This window comes from Salvelinus fontinalis, chromosome 25 (assembly GCF_029448725.1).
Source record: "Salvelinus fontinalis isolate EN_2023a chromosome 25, ASM2944872v1, whole genome shotgun sequence".
Classification (NCBI taxonomy): Eukaryota; Metazoa; Chordata; class Actinopteri; order Salmoniformes; family Salmonidae; genus Salvelinus; species Salvelinus fontinalis.
Genome location: NC_074689.1, coordinates 38,474,347 through 38,487,837, shown reverse-complemented (window position 1 = coordinate 38,487,837; position 13,491 = coordinate 38,474,347). Strand labels below are relative to the sequence as shown.

Here is a 13,491-nt window from a genome sequence, read left to right as displayed (position 1 = left end):
TGGGTGGTTAAATGTGTAGTTGGCTGGGTGGTTAAATGTGTGGCTGGGTGGTTAAATGTGTGGCTGGGTGGTTAAATGTGTGGCTGGCTGGGTGGTTAAATGTGTGGCTGGGTGGTTAAATGTGTAGTTGGCTGGGTGGTTAAATGTGTGGCTGGGTGGTTAAATGTGTGGCTGGCTGGGTGGTTAAATGTGTGGCTGGGTGGTTGGCTGTGTGGCTAAATGTGTGGCTGGGTGGTTAAATGTGTGGCTGAGTGGTTAAATGTGTGGCTGGGTGGTTGGCTGTGTGGCTGGGTGGTTGGCTGTGTGGCTGGGTGGTTGGCTGTGTGGCTGGGTGGTTGGCTGTGTGGCTGGGTGGTTGGCTGTGTGGCTGGGTGGTTAAATGTGTGGCTGGGTGGTTAAATGTGTGGCTGGGTGGTTAAATGTGTGGCTGGGTGGTTAAATGTGTGGCTGGGTGGTTAAATGTGTGGCTGGGTGGTTAAATGTGTGGCTGGGTGGTTAAATGTGTGGCTGGGTGGTTAAATGTGTGGCTGGGTGGTTGGCTGTGTGGCTGGGTGGTTGGCTGTGTGGCTGGGTGGTTGGCTGTGTGGCTGGGTGGTTGGCTGTGTGGCTGGGTGGTTGGCTGTGTGGCTGGGTGGTTGGCTGTGTGGCTGGGTGGTTGGCTGTGTGGCTGGGTGGTTAAATGTGTGGCTGGGTGGTTAAATGTGTGGCTGGGTGGTTAAATGTGTGGCTGGGTGGTTAAATGTGTGGTTAAATGTGTGGCTGGGTGGTTAAATGTGTGGTTAAATGTGTGTCTGGGTGGTTAAATGTGTGGCTGGGTGGTTAAATGTGTGGCTGGGTGGTTAAATGTGTGGCTGGGTGGTTAAATGTGTGGCTGGGTGGTTAAATGTGTGGCTGGGTGGTTAAATGTGTGGCTGGGTGGTTAAATGTGTGGCTGGGTGGTTAAATGTGTGGCTGGGTGGTTAAATGTGTGGCTGGGTGGTTGGCTGTGTGGCTGGGTGGTTAAATGTGTGTCTGGGTGGTTAAATGTGTGTCTGGGTGGTTAAATGTGTGGCTGGGTGGTTAAATGTGTGGCTGGGTGGTTAAATGTGTGGCTGGGTGGTTAAATGTGTGGCTGGGTGGTTGGCTGGGTGGTTAAATGTGCGGCTGGGTGGTTAAATGTGCGGCTGGGTGGTTAAATGTGTGGCTGGGTGGTTAAATGTGTGGCTGGGTGGTTAAATGTGTGGCTGGGTGGTTAAATGTGTGGCTGGGTGGTTAAATGTGTGGCTTGGTGGTTAAATGTGTGGCTGGGTGGTTAAATGTGTGGCTGGGTGGTTAAATGTGTGGCTGGGTGTGTGTGTTGAGATATTACAGTTTTGATTGTCCCGTTGGTAGTTTAATGTTCAGCTGTAGGTCATCGATTTATTCTCCAGATTGCACGTTTGCTAGCAGAATGGAAGTGGGGGGTTTATTCAATCGCCTACAAATTCTCAGAAGGCAGCCCGCCCTCTGACCCCTTCTTCTCTGCCTCCTCTTCACGGGGATCTGGGCCTGTTCCCGAGAAAGCAGTATATCTTTCACGTCGGGCTCGTCAGACTCGTTTTTGGAATTTTCAATTCTCACTGTCTTACCTTTTTATTTTTATGATTGTTAGTTCTCAATGCGTTTTTCCATCCCAAAAAATGAATAATAAGAAATCCAAGAATTTCAATGTCAGAAAAATCTTGTACTTAATGCACCCGATGTACATACAGCATCACTGTAGAGCCCTCCTCTCTCTGGTGGCTGCTGAGTTTAGAGAGAGAGCTGTGACATCACGTGCTCCTCCTCCTCCCCTCTCTTCTTCCTGCTCCTTCTCCTCCCTTCTATGTACTCCTCCTCTTTCTCCCCCTTTCCTGGCACCCCTCTCCTAATCTGCCACCTCATATGTAAAACGCAGGAAAATTGTATTTTAACCGAATCGGAGTCCAAATTTAAAGGGCAATTCCACCACTTTCCAATCTAATTTTCCATTATCTCTAGAACAATACCAGTGTCTACATATGTGACAATTGCACATTTCTACATTTTATATAAAGTTCTACCCGATGACATCATCAAAAGAAAAAAGGTGACGTGGGGAACAACAAAATCCCCTCCCTCGGGCTAGAAAGCCGTTCAAGGTTTGGAAAATTGCTTCTTCTTTTTTTAAATATAGATATATTTTAATCTTACTCTGTGATGTCACAGAGAATTTATTTTTTAGGACCTAATCTTTTTAACCACAGATCAAGAAACGCACTGTTTTCACATTTTTAGACTCTGGCATGGTGGCTGGAGAAAATGAACATGCTGGTGAAAAGTGACGGAGATGCCCTTTTTAACAGGCCGTAAGCCAGATACGGTGCATTCGGAAAGCATTTAGACCCCTGGACTTTTTCCACATTTTGTTACATTACAGCCTTCGTCTAAAAATGGATTACATTGTGTGTAGATTGATGAGGGGAAAATAACAATGGCCCATAATGACAAAGCAAAAACAGTTTTTTAGACATTTTTGCAAATGTGTAACAGTTTTTTTTTTTACTATCACATTTGCATAAGTATTCAGACCCTTTACTCGGTATTTTGTTGAAGAAACTTTGGCCGCGAATACAACCTTGAGTCTTCTTGGGTATGACACTACAAGCTTGACACACCTGTATTTGGGGAGTTTCTCCCATTCGTCTCTGCAGATCCTCTCAAGCTCTGTCAGGTTTGATGGGGAGTGTCGTTGCACAGCTATTTTCAGGTCTCCAGAGATGTTCGATCGGGTTCATGTCTGGCTGGGCCACTCAAGGACATTCAGAGACTTGTCCTGAAGCCACTTCTGCGTTGTCTTGGCTGTGTGCTTAGAGTTGTTGTCCTATTGGAAGGTGAACCTTCACCCCAGTCTGCGGTCCTGAGAGCTCTGGAGCTGGTTTTCATCAAGGATCTCTCTGTACTTTGCTCTGTTCAATGGCAAAGATTTGCATTATGGTGTATTGTGTGTAGGTTGAGGATTTTTATTTATTTAATCCATTTTAGAATAAGGTTTTAACGTAACAAAATGTGGAAAATGCACTGTATATAGTAGATGGAACTCAAACGAGGAAAATTGATTCGATTTAAGTAATTATTGAGAAATGTGTCTGATCACGTTGTTGGTTTTCCATTTCAGGTAATGTTCATGGGAGAGAATATACCTGTCCATCCTCACGTATATAGCAACGGTCACATCTGTCTTTCAATACTAACAGAAGACTGGTCGCCAGCCCTCTCAGTGCAGTCGGTCTGTCTCAGCATTATCAGCATGCTGTCCAGCTGCAAAGAAAAGGTAAGGGGTTGACAACGGACACTTGGGGAACGCCAAATCGTATAAAATGATTAAAGCCTGGCATAATGTTACTGTTACAGGGGTTAGTTCATTATACACTGAACAAAAATATAAACACAACATGTAAAAAGTGTTGGTCCCATTTTTTTCATGACCTGAAAAAATATCTGAGAAATGTTCCATACGCACAGAAAAGCTTATTTCTCAATGTTTTTAGCAATTTAGTTTACATCCCTGTTAGTGAGCATTTCTCCTTTGCCAAGATAATCCATCCACCTGACAGGTGTGGCATATCAAGAAGCTGATTAAACAACATGATCATTACACAGGTGCACCTTGTGCTGGGGACAATAAAAGGCCACTCTAAAAAGTTTTGTTACAACACAATGTTACAGATGCTTCAAGTTTTGAGGGAGCGTGTAATTGGCATGCTTACTGTAGGAATGTCCACCAGAGCTGTTGCCATAGAATTGAATGTTCATTTCTCTACCATAAGCCGCCTCCAACATCGTTTTAGAAATTTAGGCAGTACGTCCAACCGGCCTCACCACCGCAAACCTGACGTAAACGCCATGCCCCATGTTGGCGGTGGGGTTATGGTATCGGCAAGCATAAGCTACGGACAACGAACACAATTGCATTTTATCGATGGCAATTTGAATGGACAGAGGTACGTGAGGAGATCCTGAGGCCCATTGTCGTGCCAGTCATCCCTTGCCATCACCTCATGTTTCAGCATGATAATGCACAGCCCCATGTCACAAGGATCTGTACACAATTCCTGGAAGCTGAAAATGTCAATTCTTCCATGGCCTGCATACGCACCAGACATGTCACCCATTGAGCATGTTTAGGATGCTCTGGATCGACGGCATGTTCCAGTTCCCGGCAATATCCAGCGACTTCACACAGCGATTGGTTGAGGAGTGGAACAACATTCCACAGGCCACAATCAACATCCTGATCAACTCTATGTGAAGGAGATGTGTCGCGCTGCATGAGGCAAATGGTCACACCAGATACTGACTGGTTTTCTGATCCACACCCCTACCTTTTTGTTTTAAGGTATCTGTGACCAACGGATGCATATCTGTATTCCCAGTCATGTGAAATCCAGAGATGAGGACCTCATGAATTTATTTCAGTTGACTGATTTCCTTATGAACTGTAACTCAGTAAAATCTTTGTAATTGTTGCATGTTGCGTTTTATATTTTTGTTCAGTAGACATCATTTTAAACACGCCCCATTAATACAGAAGGGCTGTCACTGTCACGCCATGGAGGACCCAGTGTCTGCTGGTTTTAGACTTCTCCTTTCAATCTGTGTCTTATTAGGACCTTAAGAACCAGGCGAGGGGAGGTCCTAACTACTCAATGACCTTTAGAACCAGGCGTGGGGAGGTCCTACCTACTCAGTGACCTTTAGAACCAGGCGAGGGGAGGTCCTAACTACTCAATGACCTTTAGAACCAGGCGTGGGGAGGTCCTAACTACTCAATGACCTTTAGAACCAGGCGAGGGGAGGTCCTAACTACTCAATGACCTTTAGAACCAGGCGTGGGGAGGTCCTAACTACTCAATGACCTTTAGAACCAGGCGTGGGGAGGTCCTACCTACTCAATGACCTTTAGAACCAGGCGAGGGGAGGTCCTAACTACTCAATGACCTTTAGAACCAGGCGGGGGGAGGTCCTAACTACTCAGTGACCTTTAGAACCAGGCGAGGGGAGGTCCTAACTACTCAATGACCTTTAGAACCAGGCGAGGGGAGGTCCTACCTACTCAATGACCTTTAGAACCAGGCGTGGGGAGGTCCTAACTACTCAATGACCTTTAGAACCAGGCGAGGGGAGGTCCTAACTACTCAATGACCTTTGGAACCAGGCGAGGGGAGGTCCTAACTACTCAATGACCTTTAGAACCAGGCGAGGGGAGGTCCTACCTACTCAATGACTTTTAGTTCATCAATCATGTTCAAGGGATGAGAAAAAAACCTGCAGACACACGGCCCTCTGGAATGAGTTTGACACGTGAGGTAGAGGGGGAATAAGAATAAATCTCTCTGCACTATTGAACCTCAATCTAAATGACTGTCTAGAGGCAACTTCACCCTACTCTGAATGAGGTTGCCTCTACACTATTGAACCTCTATCTAGAGGCAACTTCACCCTACTCTGAATGAGGTTGCCTCTGCACTATTGAACCTCAATCTAGAGGCAACTTCACCCTACTCTGAATGAGGTTGCCTCTACACTATTGAACCTCAATCTAGAGGCAACTTCACCCTACTCTGAATGAGGTTGCCTCTACACTATTGAACCTCTATCTAGAGGCAACTTCACCCTACTCTGAATGAGGTTGCCTCTACACTATTGAACCTCAATCTAGAGGCAACTTCACCCTACTCTGAATGAGGTTGCCTCTACACTATTGAACCTCTATCTAGAGGCAACTTCACCCTACTCTGAATGAGGTTGCCTCTGCACTATTGAACCTCAATCTAGAGGCAACTTCACCCTACTCTGAATGAGGTTGCCTCTACACTATTGAACCTCAATCTAGAGGCAACTTCACCTTACTCTGAATGAGGTTGCCTCTACACTATTGAACCTCTATCTAGAGGCAACTTCACCCTACTCTGAATGAGGTTGCCTCTACACTATTGAACCTCAATCTAGAGGCAACTTCACCCTACTCTGAATGAGGTTGCCTCTACACTATTGAACCTCAATCTAGAGGCAACTTCACCCTACTCTGAATGAGGTTGCCTCTACACTATTGAACCTCAATCTAGAGGCAACTTCACCCTACTCTGAATGAGGTTGCCTTTACACTATTGAACCTCTATCTAGAGGCAACTTCACCCTACTCTGAATGAGGTTGCCTCTACACTATTGAACCTCAATCTAGAGGCAACTTCACCTTACTCTGAATGAGGTTGCCTCTACACTATTGAACCTCAATCTAGAGGCAACTTCACCCTACTCTGAATGAGGTTGCCTCTACACTATTGAACCTCAATCTAGAGGCAACTTCACCCTACTCTGAATGAGGTTGCCTCTACACTATTGAACCTCAATCTAGAGGCAACTTCACCCTACTCTGAATGAGGTTGCCTCTACACTATTGAACCTCAATCTAGAGGCAACTTCACCCTACTCTGAATGAGGTTGCCTCTGCACTATTGAACCTCAATCTAGAGGCAACTTCACCCTACTCTGAATGAGGTTGCCTCTACACTATTGAACCTCAATCTAGAGGCAACTTCACCCTACTCTGAATGAGGTTACCTCTACACTATTGAACCTCAATCTAGAGGCAACTTCACCCTACTCTGAATGAGGTTGCCTCTACACTATTGAACCTCTATCTAGAGGCAACTTCACCCTACTCTGAATGAGGTTGCCTCTGCACTATTGAACCTCAATCTAGAGGCAACTTCACCCTACTCTGAATGAGGTTACCTCTACACTATTGAACCTCAATCTAGAGGCAACTTCACCCTACTCTGAATGAGGTTGCCTCTACACTATTGAACCTCAATCTAGAGGCAACTTCACCCTACTCTGAATGAGGTTGCCTCTACACTATTGAACCTCAATCTAGAGGCAACTTCACCCTACTCTGAATGAGGTTGCCTCTACACTATTGAACCTCAATCTAGAGGCAACTTCACCCTACTCTGAATGAGGTTGCCTCTACATGTGTATACCAGCACTTCTCTGATGATGACGGTTGTATCTCTCTGCAGAGACGGCCCCCCGATAACTCCTTTTACGTAAAGACATGTAACAAAAACCCAAAGAAGACAAAATGGTGGTATCACGGTGAGTAGTTACGTCCTCTGTGGCCGGGTGTAAGATAACAATGTTAATACGTAAAGGGTTAAACCGTTCCGTCCTCACACAGATGTTATGTTTACCTACTAGGATGGTTATCCGCTCTAGTTAATGGGAATGTACAGAAATCCAACACTTGACTACAGATTATATTAGGAAGAATCCATATTTAAGCACGTTAAAATATTTAATAGTGAAATTGTATATGTGTGTGTGTGTGTATGCGCTCACGTACGTGCTTGTGTTTTCTTTCCCAGATGATACATGCTAATTAACTTTCTAATAGTCCTACTGTCCCACATAAAGCACTTTTGAATCATACAGTCACTGAACTCTGACCTTTTGACTGGAACAATGGACACCGTGATGCGCTGGAGACTCTTTTTTTTTTTTACTGCATTTCCCAGAGGGCAGTTGGGTGCATGTTTTAGCCGGTTGTAATATACAAAATGAGAAAATAAAGTTATATGTCCCAACAATGGATTGTTTTGGCCAAAAGGTCGTTATGCAGCCAGCAAAATAAATGGTTTTGAAGTGAGATTATTATATTATTATTGTTTTAAGATGATTCTTGTTTCCTTTTTGTGTTTGTTTGAGTACATTTAAAAGGTTGTCATTATGTGTAATAATAATAATAATAACAGCAATGGTGGATGCATACTTGGGCATACAAAGAGACTTCAATAGGTTATACCAGGAAGAGGATCTGAGCATCTTATACCAGGAAGAGGATCTGAGCATCTTATACCAGGAAGAGGATCTGAGCATCTTATACCAGGAAGAGGATCTGAGCATCTTATACCAGGAAGAGGATCTGAGCATCTTATACCAGGAAGAGGATCTGAGCATCTTATACCAGGAAGAGGATCTGAGCATCTTATACCAGGAAGAGGATCTGAGCATCTTATACCAGGAAGAGGATCTGAGCATCTTATACCAGGAAGAGGATCTGAGCATCTTATACCAGGAAGAGGATCTGAGCATCTTGTACCAGGAAGAGGATCTGAGCATCTTGTACCAGGAAGAGGATCTGAGCACCTTGTACCAGGAAGAGGATCTGAGCACCTTGTACCAGGAAGAGGATCTGAGCACCTTGTACCAGGAAGAGGATCTGAGCACCTTGTACCAGGAAGAGGATCTGAGCATCTTGTACCAGGAAGAGGATCTGAGCATCTAATACCATGAAGAGGATCTGAGCATCTTATACCAGGAAGAGGATCTGAGCATCTTATACCAGGAAGAGGATCTGAGCATCTTGTACCAGGAAGAGGATCTGAGCGCCTTAAAAACAAAAATATTTTTGTTTTTACTGAAATTCAATGCACTGTGAAAAAAACTAAAAATCTAGGTACAACTAACTCAATGTCGGTTATTCCAGACATGCAGTTAACTTCTACTGTAAAACCACAAACATCACCACTTCCTGTTTTCAGGCGATAATCGGGTTTTAAATGGCTTTACTTTTAACCCTTTAATCAAGAGCAGTACTTCCCCTCTGCCTTCCATCTTCCAAGGACTTGATTTCAGAAGTTGTGAATTTGTCTGGTCTATATGTTGGCTACAATGTTGGTACTGACCAGGTTGAGACAAGAACGACGGTTGGAACTCTTTAATTCGCTGAGACTGTTACGTACTTCTCTAGAATAATACGGGCTCAACTCGTATGATTGTGTTTGCTAGTCCATTCGGCAAAGCCCAGCGGTGTGTGAAAACATCCCCTCCGTGTCAAGCCCAGAGGTGTCTATCTGTTGTTGTGATCCATTTGTATGAGACGTTGGTTTGGTTTGTTTTTGATGAGATGAAGGCTTTAATCTCCTTAAAAACATGATCTGATTTGATTATGTTTGTCTTTGTTGTTTTTTTTGTACTGTTTTTCAGCGAGCTGAAAGGGGGAGTTAAAGGGGGAGTTGTGTATTTAATGAACATCTCTATGTCGATCTCCTGAGTGGTAGTAACAGGGAAAGGAATCGGTTCAGAACTGTTGTTAGTGACTCGGCTAGACTTGATTCCCTGGTCAGAGATTGGCTAAGGTACTTTTTTTTTTTTTTCAATACGAGCTCACCTTGGAAAAAGACATCCTGTCAGATATTTAGTATTTAACTATATTTTCACCCAAAAAAAAGAGACTTTTATGTTGTGAAATTACAGAGTATGAAACTATTCTATATAAATCTTAATTTTTTTTTTTTGAAATTACGGAAGTTAGAAATGAGCGTGTTCATATTTCTTTTGACTAATTAGAGTGATTTTAATATGAGTGTTTTATTACTTTGAGTTTCTCTGCAAAGTTTCTGGTCAATAAGATGTGTACATCTACTTAGTTGTCATCAACACACAACTACTGTTGGTCTGACGAGGAGGTGGGTCTGACGAGGAGGTGGGTCTGACGAGGAGGTGGGTCTGACGAGGGGGTGGGTCTGACGAGGGGGTGGGTCTGACGAGGGGGTGGGTCTGACGAGGGGGTGGGTCTGACGAGGAGGTGGGTCTGACGAGGAGGTGGGTCTGACGAGGAGGTGGGTCTGACGAGGAGGTGGGTCTGACGAGGAGGTGGGTCTGACGAGGAGGTGGGTCTGACGAGGAGGTGGGTCTGACGAAGTCAGTCTTGCTGAGTTTACATGGATTTTCGTGCCATTTTAAATATCAAGCGAAAATAATGAAGTCTAAAACAGATGTCTTAGTTTTGCAAACAAATTATATTGCAAAAAATAATAATAAATTTATTGAGAGAAAAAAATATGTATTGCAAGGAAATCAATTTGAAGTGTGTGAACAAATTAATTCAGATTTTTTTTTTTTTTGTGAAACATTTTCCATTATAACTATTGTGATTAAATGCTTACTGCATTATATTTTTTTTGTGCAAGTTTTGGCACCTTCATTCCAGCAACGTAGCACCCTGCATCCCACTGCTGGTTTGCCTCTGAAGCTAAGCAGGGTCGGCCCTGGTTAGTCCCTGGATGGGAGACCGGCTGGAAGTGGTGATGGAGGGTTAGTAGGCAAAGAGGTCACCTAATAATCCCCAGTTTACAATTGGCTCATTCATCCCCCTCCTCTCCCCTGTAACTATTCCCCAGGTCGTTGCTGCAAATGAGAATGTGTTCTCAGTCAACTTACCCGGTAAAATAACGGTAAAATAAAAAATAAAAAGAGGGAGGCGTTTGAACACAATCAAGTTATCATTGAAAGTGTTTCACTAAAAAACTATATATTTTTTAATTCATTCGTTCACGCATTTCAAAATTATTTCCTTGCTATATATAGATATATTGCACTCCATACTTGTGGGTTTATTTTGCTTTCCATTTTGTTCTCCGACTTAAGAAGTTTTGCTTGATATTAATGGCAGAAAATGAACTCCGTCAATTTAAACGTGTTATTTCTGTATCTACACCTTTACTATGGGATTGAATCAGCAGCCGTCAACTGTGACTAAGAGGCTGTCGGGTTTACGTTCCAAATGGCATCCTACTCCCTATATAGAGCACCACTTTTGACCAGAGGCCCTATGTACGGTGGTCAAACGCAGGGCACCGTAAAAGAGAACAATAGGGATCCATTTTGGGACGCGCCCAGCCAATGTGTTGCGGCAGCTCTCACTCCATTCCTATAGTTGTGTCCTGTCGCCGTCCATTCAGAAATAATTATTCCCGTCATTGGGTTGATTTTTTGTATTGTATCTGGTTGTCTTTTTCTTTTTTTTGGCTCCACAGAAAAGTTTATTTCTGTCACAATATGAAACCGCTTGACTCAGTGAATGTGTTTGTTATAGATATGACCGTGGCACACTGGTGTCTAGGAACCGTATTTATGACTATATATAAAGGAGTCTTATCTATTTTAAAACAAAATGCTTTTGTATGACACTAGAAGGGTTATCTGGTGTTGACCAAACCCTATCTTCCTACATAGTGCACTACTTTAGACCAGAGTATGGACCCTGGTCAAAAGTAGTGCACTACTTAGGGAATAGGGTTCCATTTGGGGAAGTATGTCACAGTATGACATTTTGTGCAGGGACAAAAAGCCTTCATTCACAGACCAGCAGACATGTTAAAACCAGGAGTGGATCTGTCAACAGGATTTGGATCTCTCTCTTTTTGATTTCTACTTTTATTTTCCTGATTTTTATTTAGTTCTATATTTTTTCCTTTTTAATGTGGTTTGGATTCTTGGCCTGCAGATTGTTGTGATTGATCACCATGGGGATGGTAATATCATTATATTTGTAATATATTTTGAGATGTACAAGCTCCATGTCAGAGATGCCTGTTCATTTTAATAATCAATAATAAAAAGCAGCGGTTCACTTTTAATTCATCCTTGTCTCTCTCTCTCTCTCTCGCGTTGATGATCTGATTCCTTTAGGGAATAAGGTGAGACAAACTTTTGTTATTATGGCACAGAATGCTGTGGTAGCCATGCTGGCCACATTTTGTGAGCTACTATCATAGACTTTTACAGTTTATACAATGCCTTCAGCAAGTATTCACACCCTTTTACTTTCCCCACATAGTGGGATTAAAATGGGTTATATTGTCATTTTTTTTGTCAACAATCTACACAAAATACTCTGCCAAAGTGGAAGAAAAATTAAAACATTTGTAAATAAATACAAATAATATATTGATTAGATTAGTATTCAGCCCCCTGAGTCAATACATGTTAGAATCACCTTTGGCAGCGATTACAGCTGTGGGTCTTTCTGGGTAAGTCTCTAAGAGCTTTCCACACCTGGATTGTACAATATTTGCTAATTACTCTTTTAAAAATTCTTCAAGCTCTCAAGTTGGTTGTTGATCATTGCTAGACAGCCCATTTTTCAAGTCTTGACATAGATTTTCAAGCCGATTTAAGTCAAAACTTTTACTAGGCCACTTGGTAAGCAACTCCAGCGTAGATTTGGCCTTGTGATTTAGGTTATTGTCCTGCTGAAAGGTGAATTTATCCCAGTGTCTGGTGGAAAGCAGACAACCAGGTTTTATTCTAGGATTTTGCCTGTGTGTAACAGTGCTCTTCTTGCATTGTGTACAATCATTGATACGAACTCCAACGTCACCAGTCATCGACACGAACTCCAACGTCACCAGTCATCGACACGAACTCCAACGTCACCAGTCAAGGACACGAACTCCATGGAGATTTATTCGCATAAAAACGGCACCAAATCGCGCGGCGCACCATCCAACTCTGGCACTCGCGCACGCTGGTTTGGTCCCTGGGACGATTCTAACTGACACATCCTCCCTGCATAAAACAAGCCACGCAAACCAGCCAATAAGATGCCCTGTTGAGTAGGTGAAGGCAAGACCAAAATAAAACCAAAAACCCATTGGCTTAACAAAGTGGCAAGGGGAATATTCCTCTTGCCACTTTATTGTTAAGGCATTGGGTTTTTAGTTTGGTCTTGCCTTCACCTACTCAACATGGCATTTTATTGGCTGGTTTACGTGGCTTGTATAACCCTGTTACACCCCCCCCCCCCCCCCCCCCCCCCTACTGAATTCCACTTGCAGACAAATCCAAAACTGCACCGTACAAACATACAGGTACTCAACATATGTACAGAATAATCCAGAGCAAAAACTATATATATTTAGTCTAACTTATAGAGAAAACTAAAAGGTAAATCTGTGAATGTCAAGCATGCAGAGCCTTGTTTAAAACAGTCACTAAATATTCCAGTCATTAGACTATTCTCCTTGAGAATTAGAGTGAAAAGCGGTTGATCAATCCCCTTAGCCCTCATAGGTAAACATGCCTGTTACATCTTAAATACACTCAGTGACTTTAAAACATCCCAGTAATAAAATAAACTACCATAAGAGAGTTGATCATATCCGTCACATTACCATCCTGCATCCTCTATTCACGGTCACAATGATGTCAAAACAAATAAAAGATGTCAATACCATTGATCCTCTATTCACATATTAACCTTAAACTTTCTGCTGATTCATCATCTCAATCAGTCTAGACACTGGTTTAAATAGTCTTCCTGTCCTTGACCTAATACGACCCAAAAATACCTTCAACTGCATAAGGAGTGACAGTGTTGTGTACGGCTGCAATAGTGGGTCTGTCAACACAGTCGGTGCGTAACCGATCAGGTAAGGAATGGTCCGAGTTTGGTAGGTCAGTACGGATATCGTAAGTAGACTGGTCAATTAGCTCACTCACTACACTGTTACGGTCTCGGTCAGATTCTTGAAGACTCTCTGATCGAGGCAGACCTTCCAGCTGCAGTATATCTTCCACAGAATCCAAAGGTGGAACATCCTGAGCATCCAAGGATCGCACATCACCCTCCAGGCTTGTGTCACCTGTTCCTTCAGAAGGCAACTC

General features: G+C 43.1%; 1 protein-coding gene across 1 annotated transcript in view; it reads left to right on the top strand.

The window, feature by feature from the left end:
- The window catches only part of LOC129823263 (probable ubiquitin-conjugating enzyme E2 W-B), a 51,953-nt gene extending 40,487 nt beyond the window's left edge, over positions 1-11,466 (top strand). Inside the window, exons 4-6 of the mRNA XM_055882180.1 lie at positions 3,155-3,310; positions 7,062-7,137; positions 7,407-11,466. Of these exons, the coding sequence (XP_055738155.1) occupies positions 3,155-3,310; positions 7,062-7,137; positions 7,407-7,420 (246 nt within the window). The 3' untranslated portion in view covers positions 7,421-11,466. The remainder of the gene's footprint in view (positions 1-3,154; positions 3,311-7,061; positions 7,138-7,406) is intronic.
- The last annotated feature ends 2,025 nt before the right edge of the window (positions 11,467-13,491 follow it).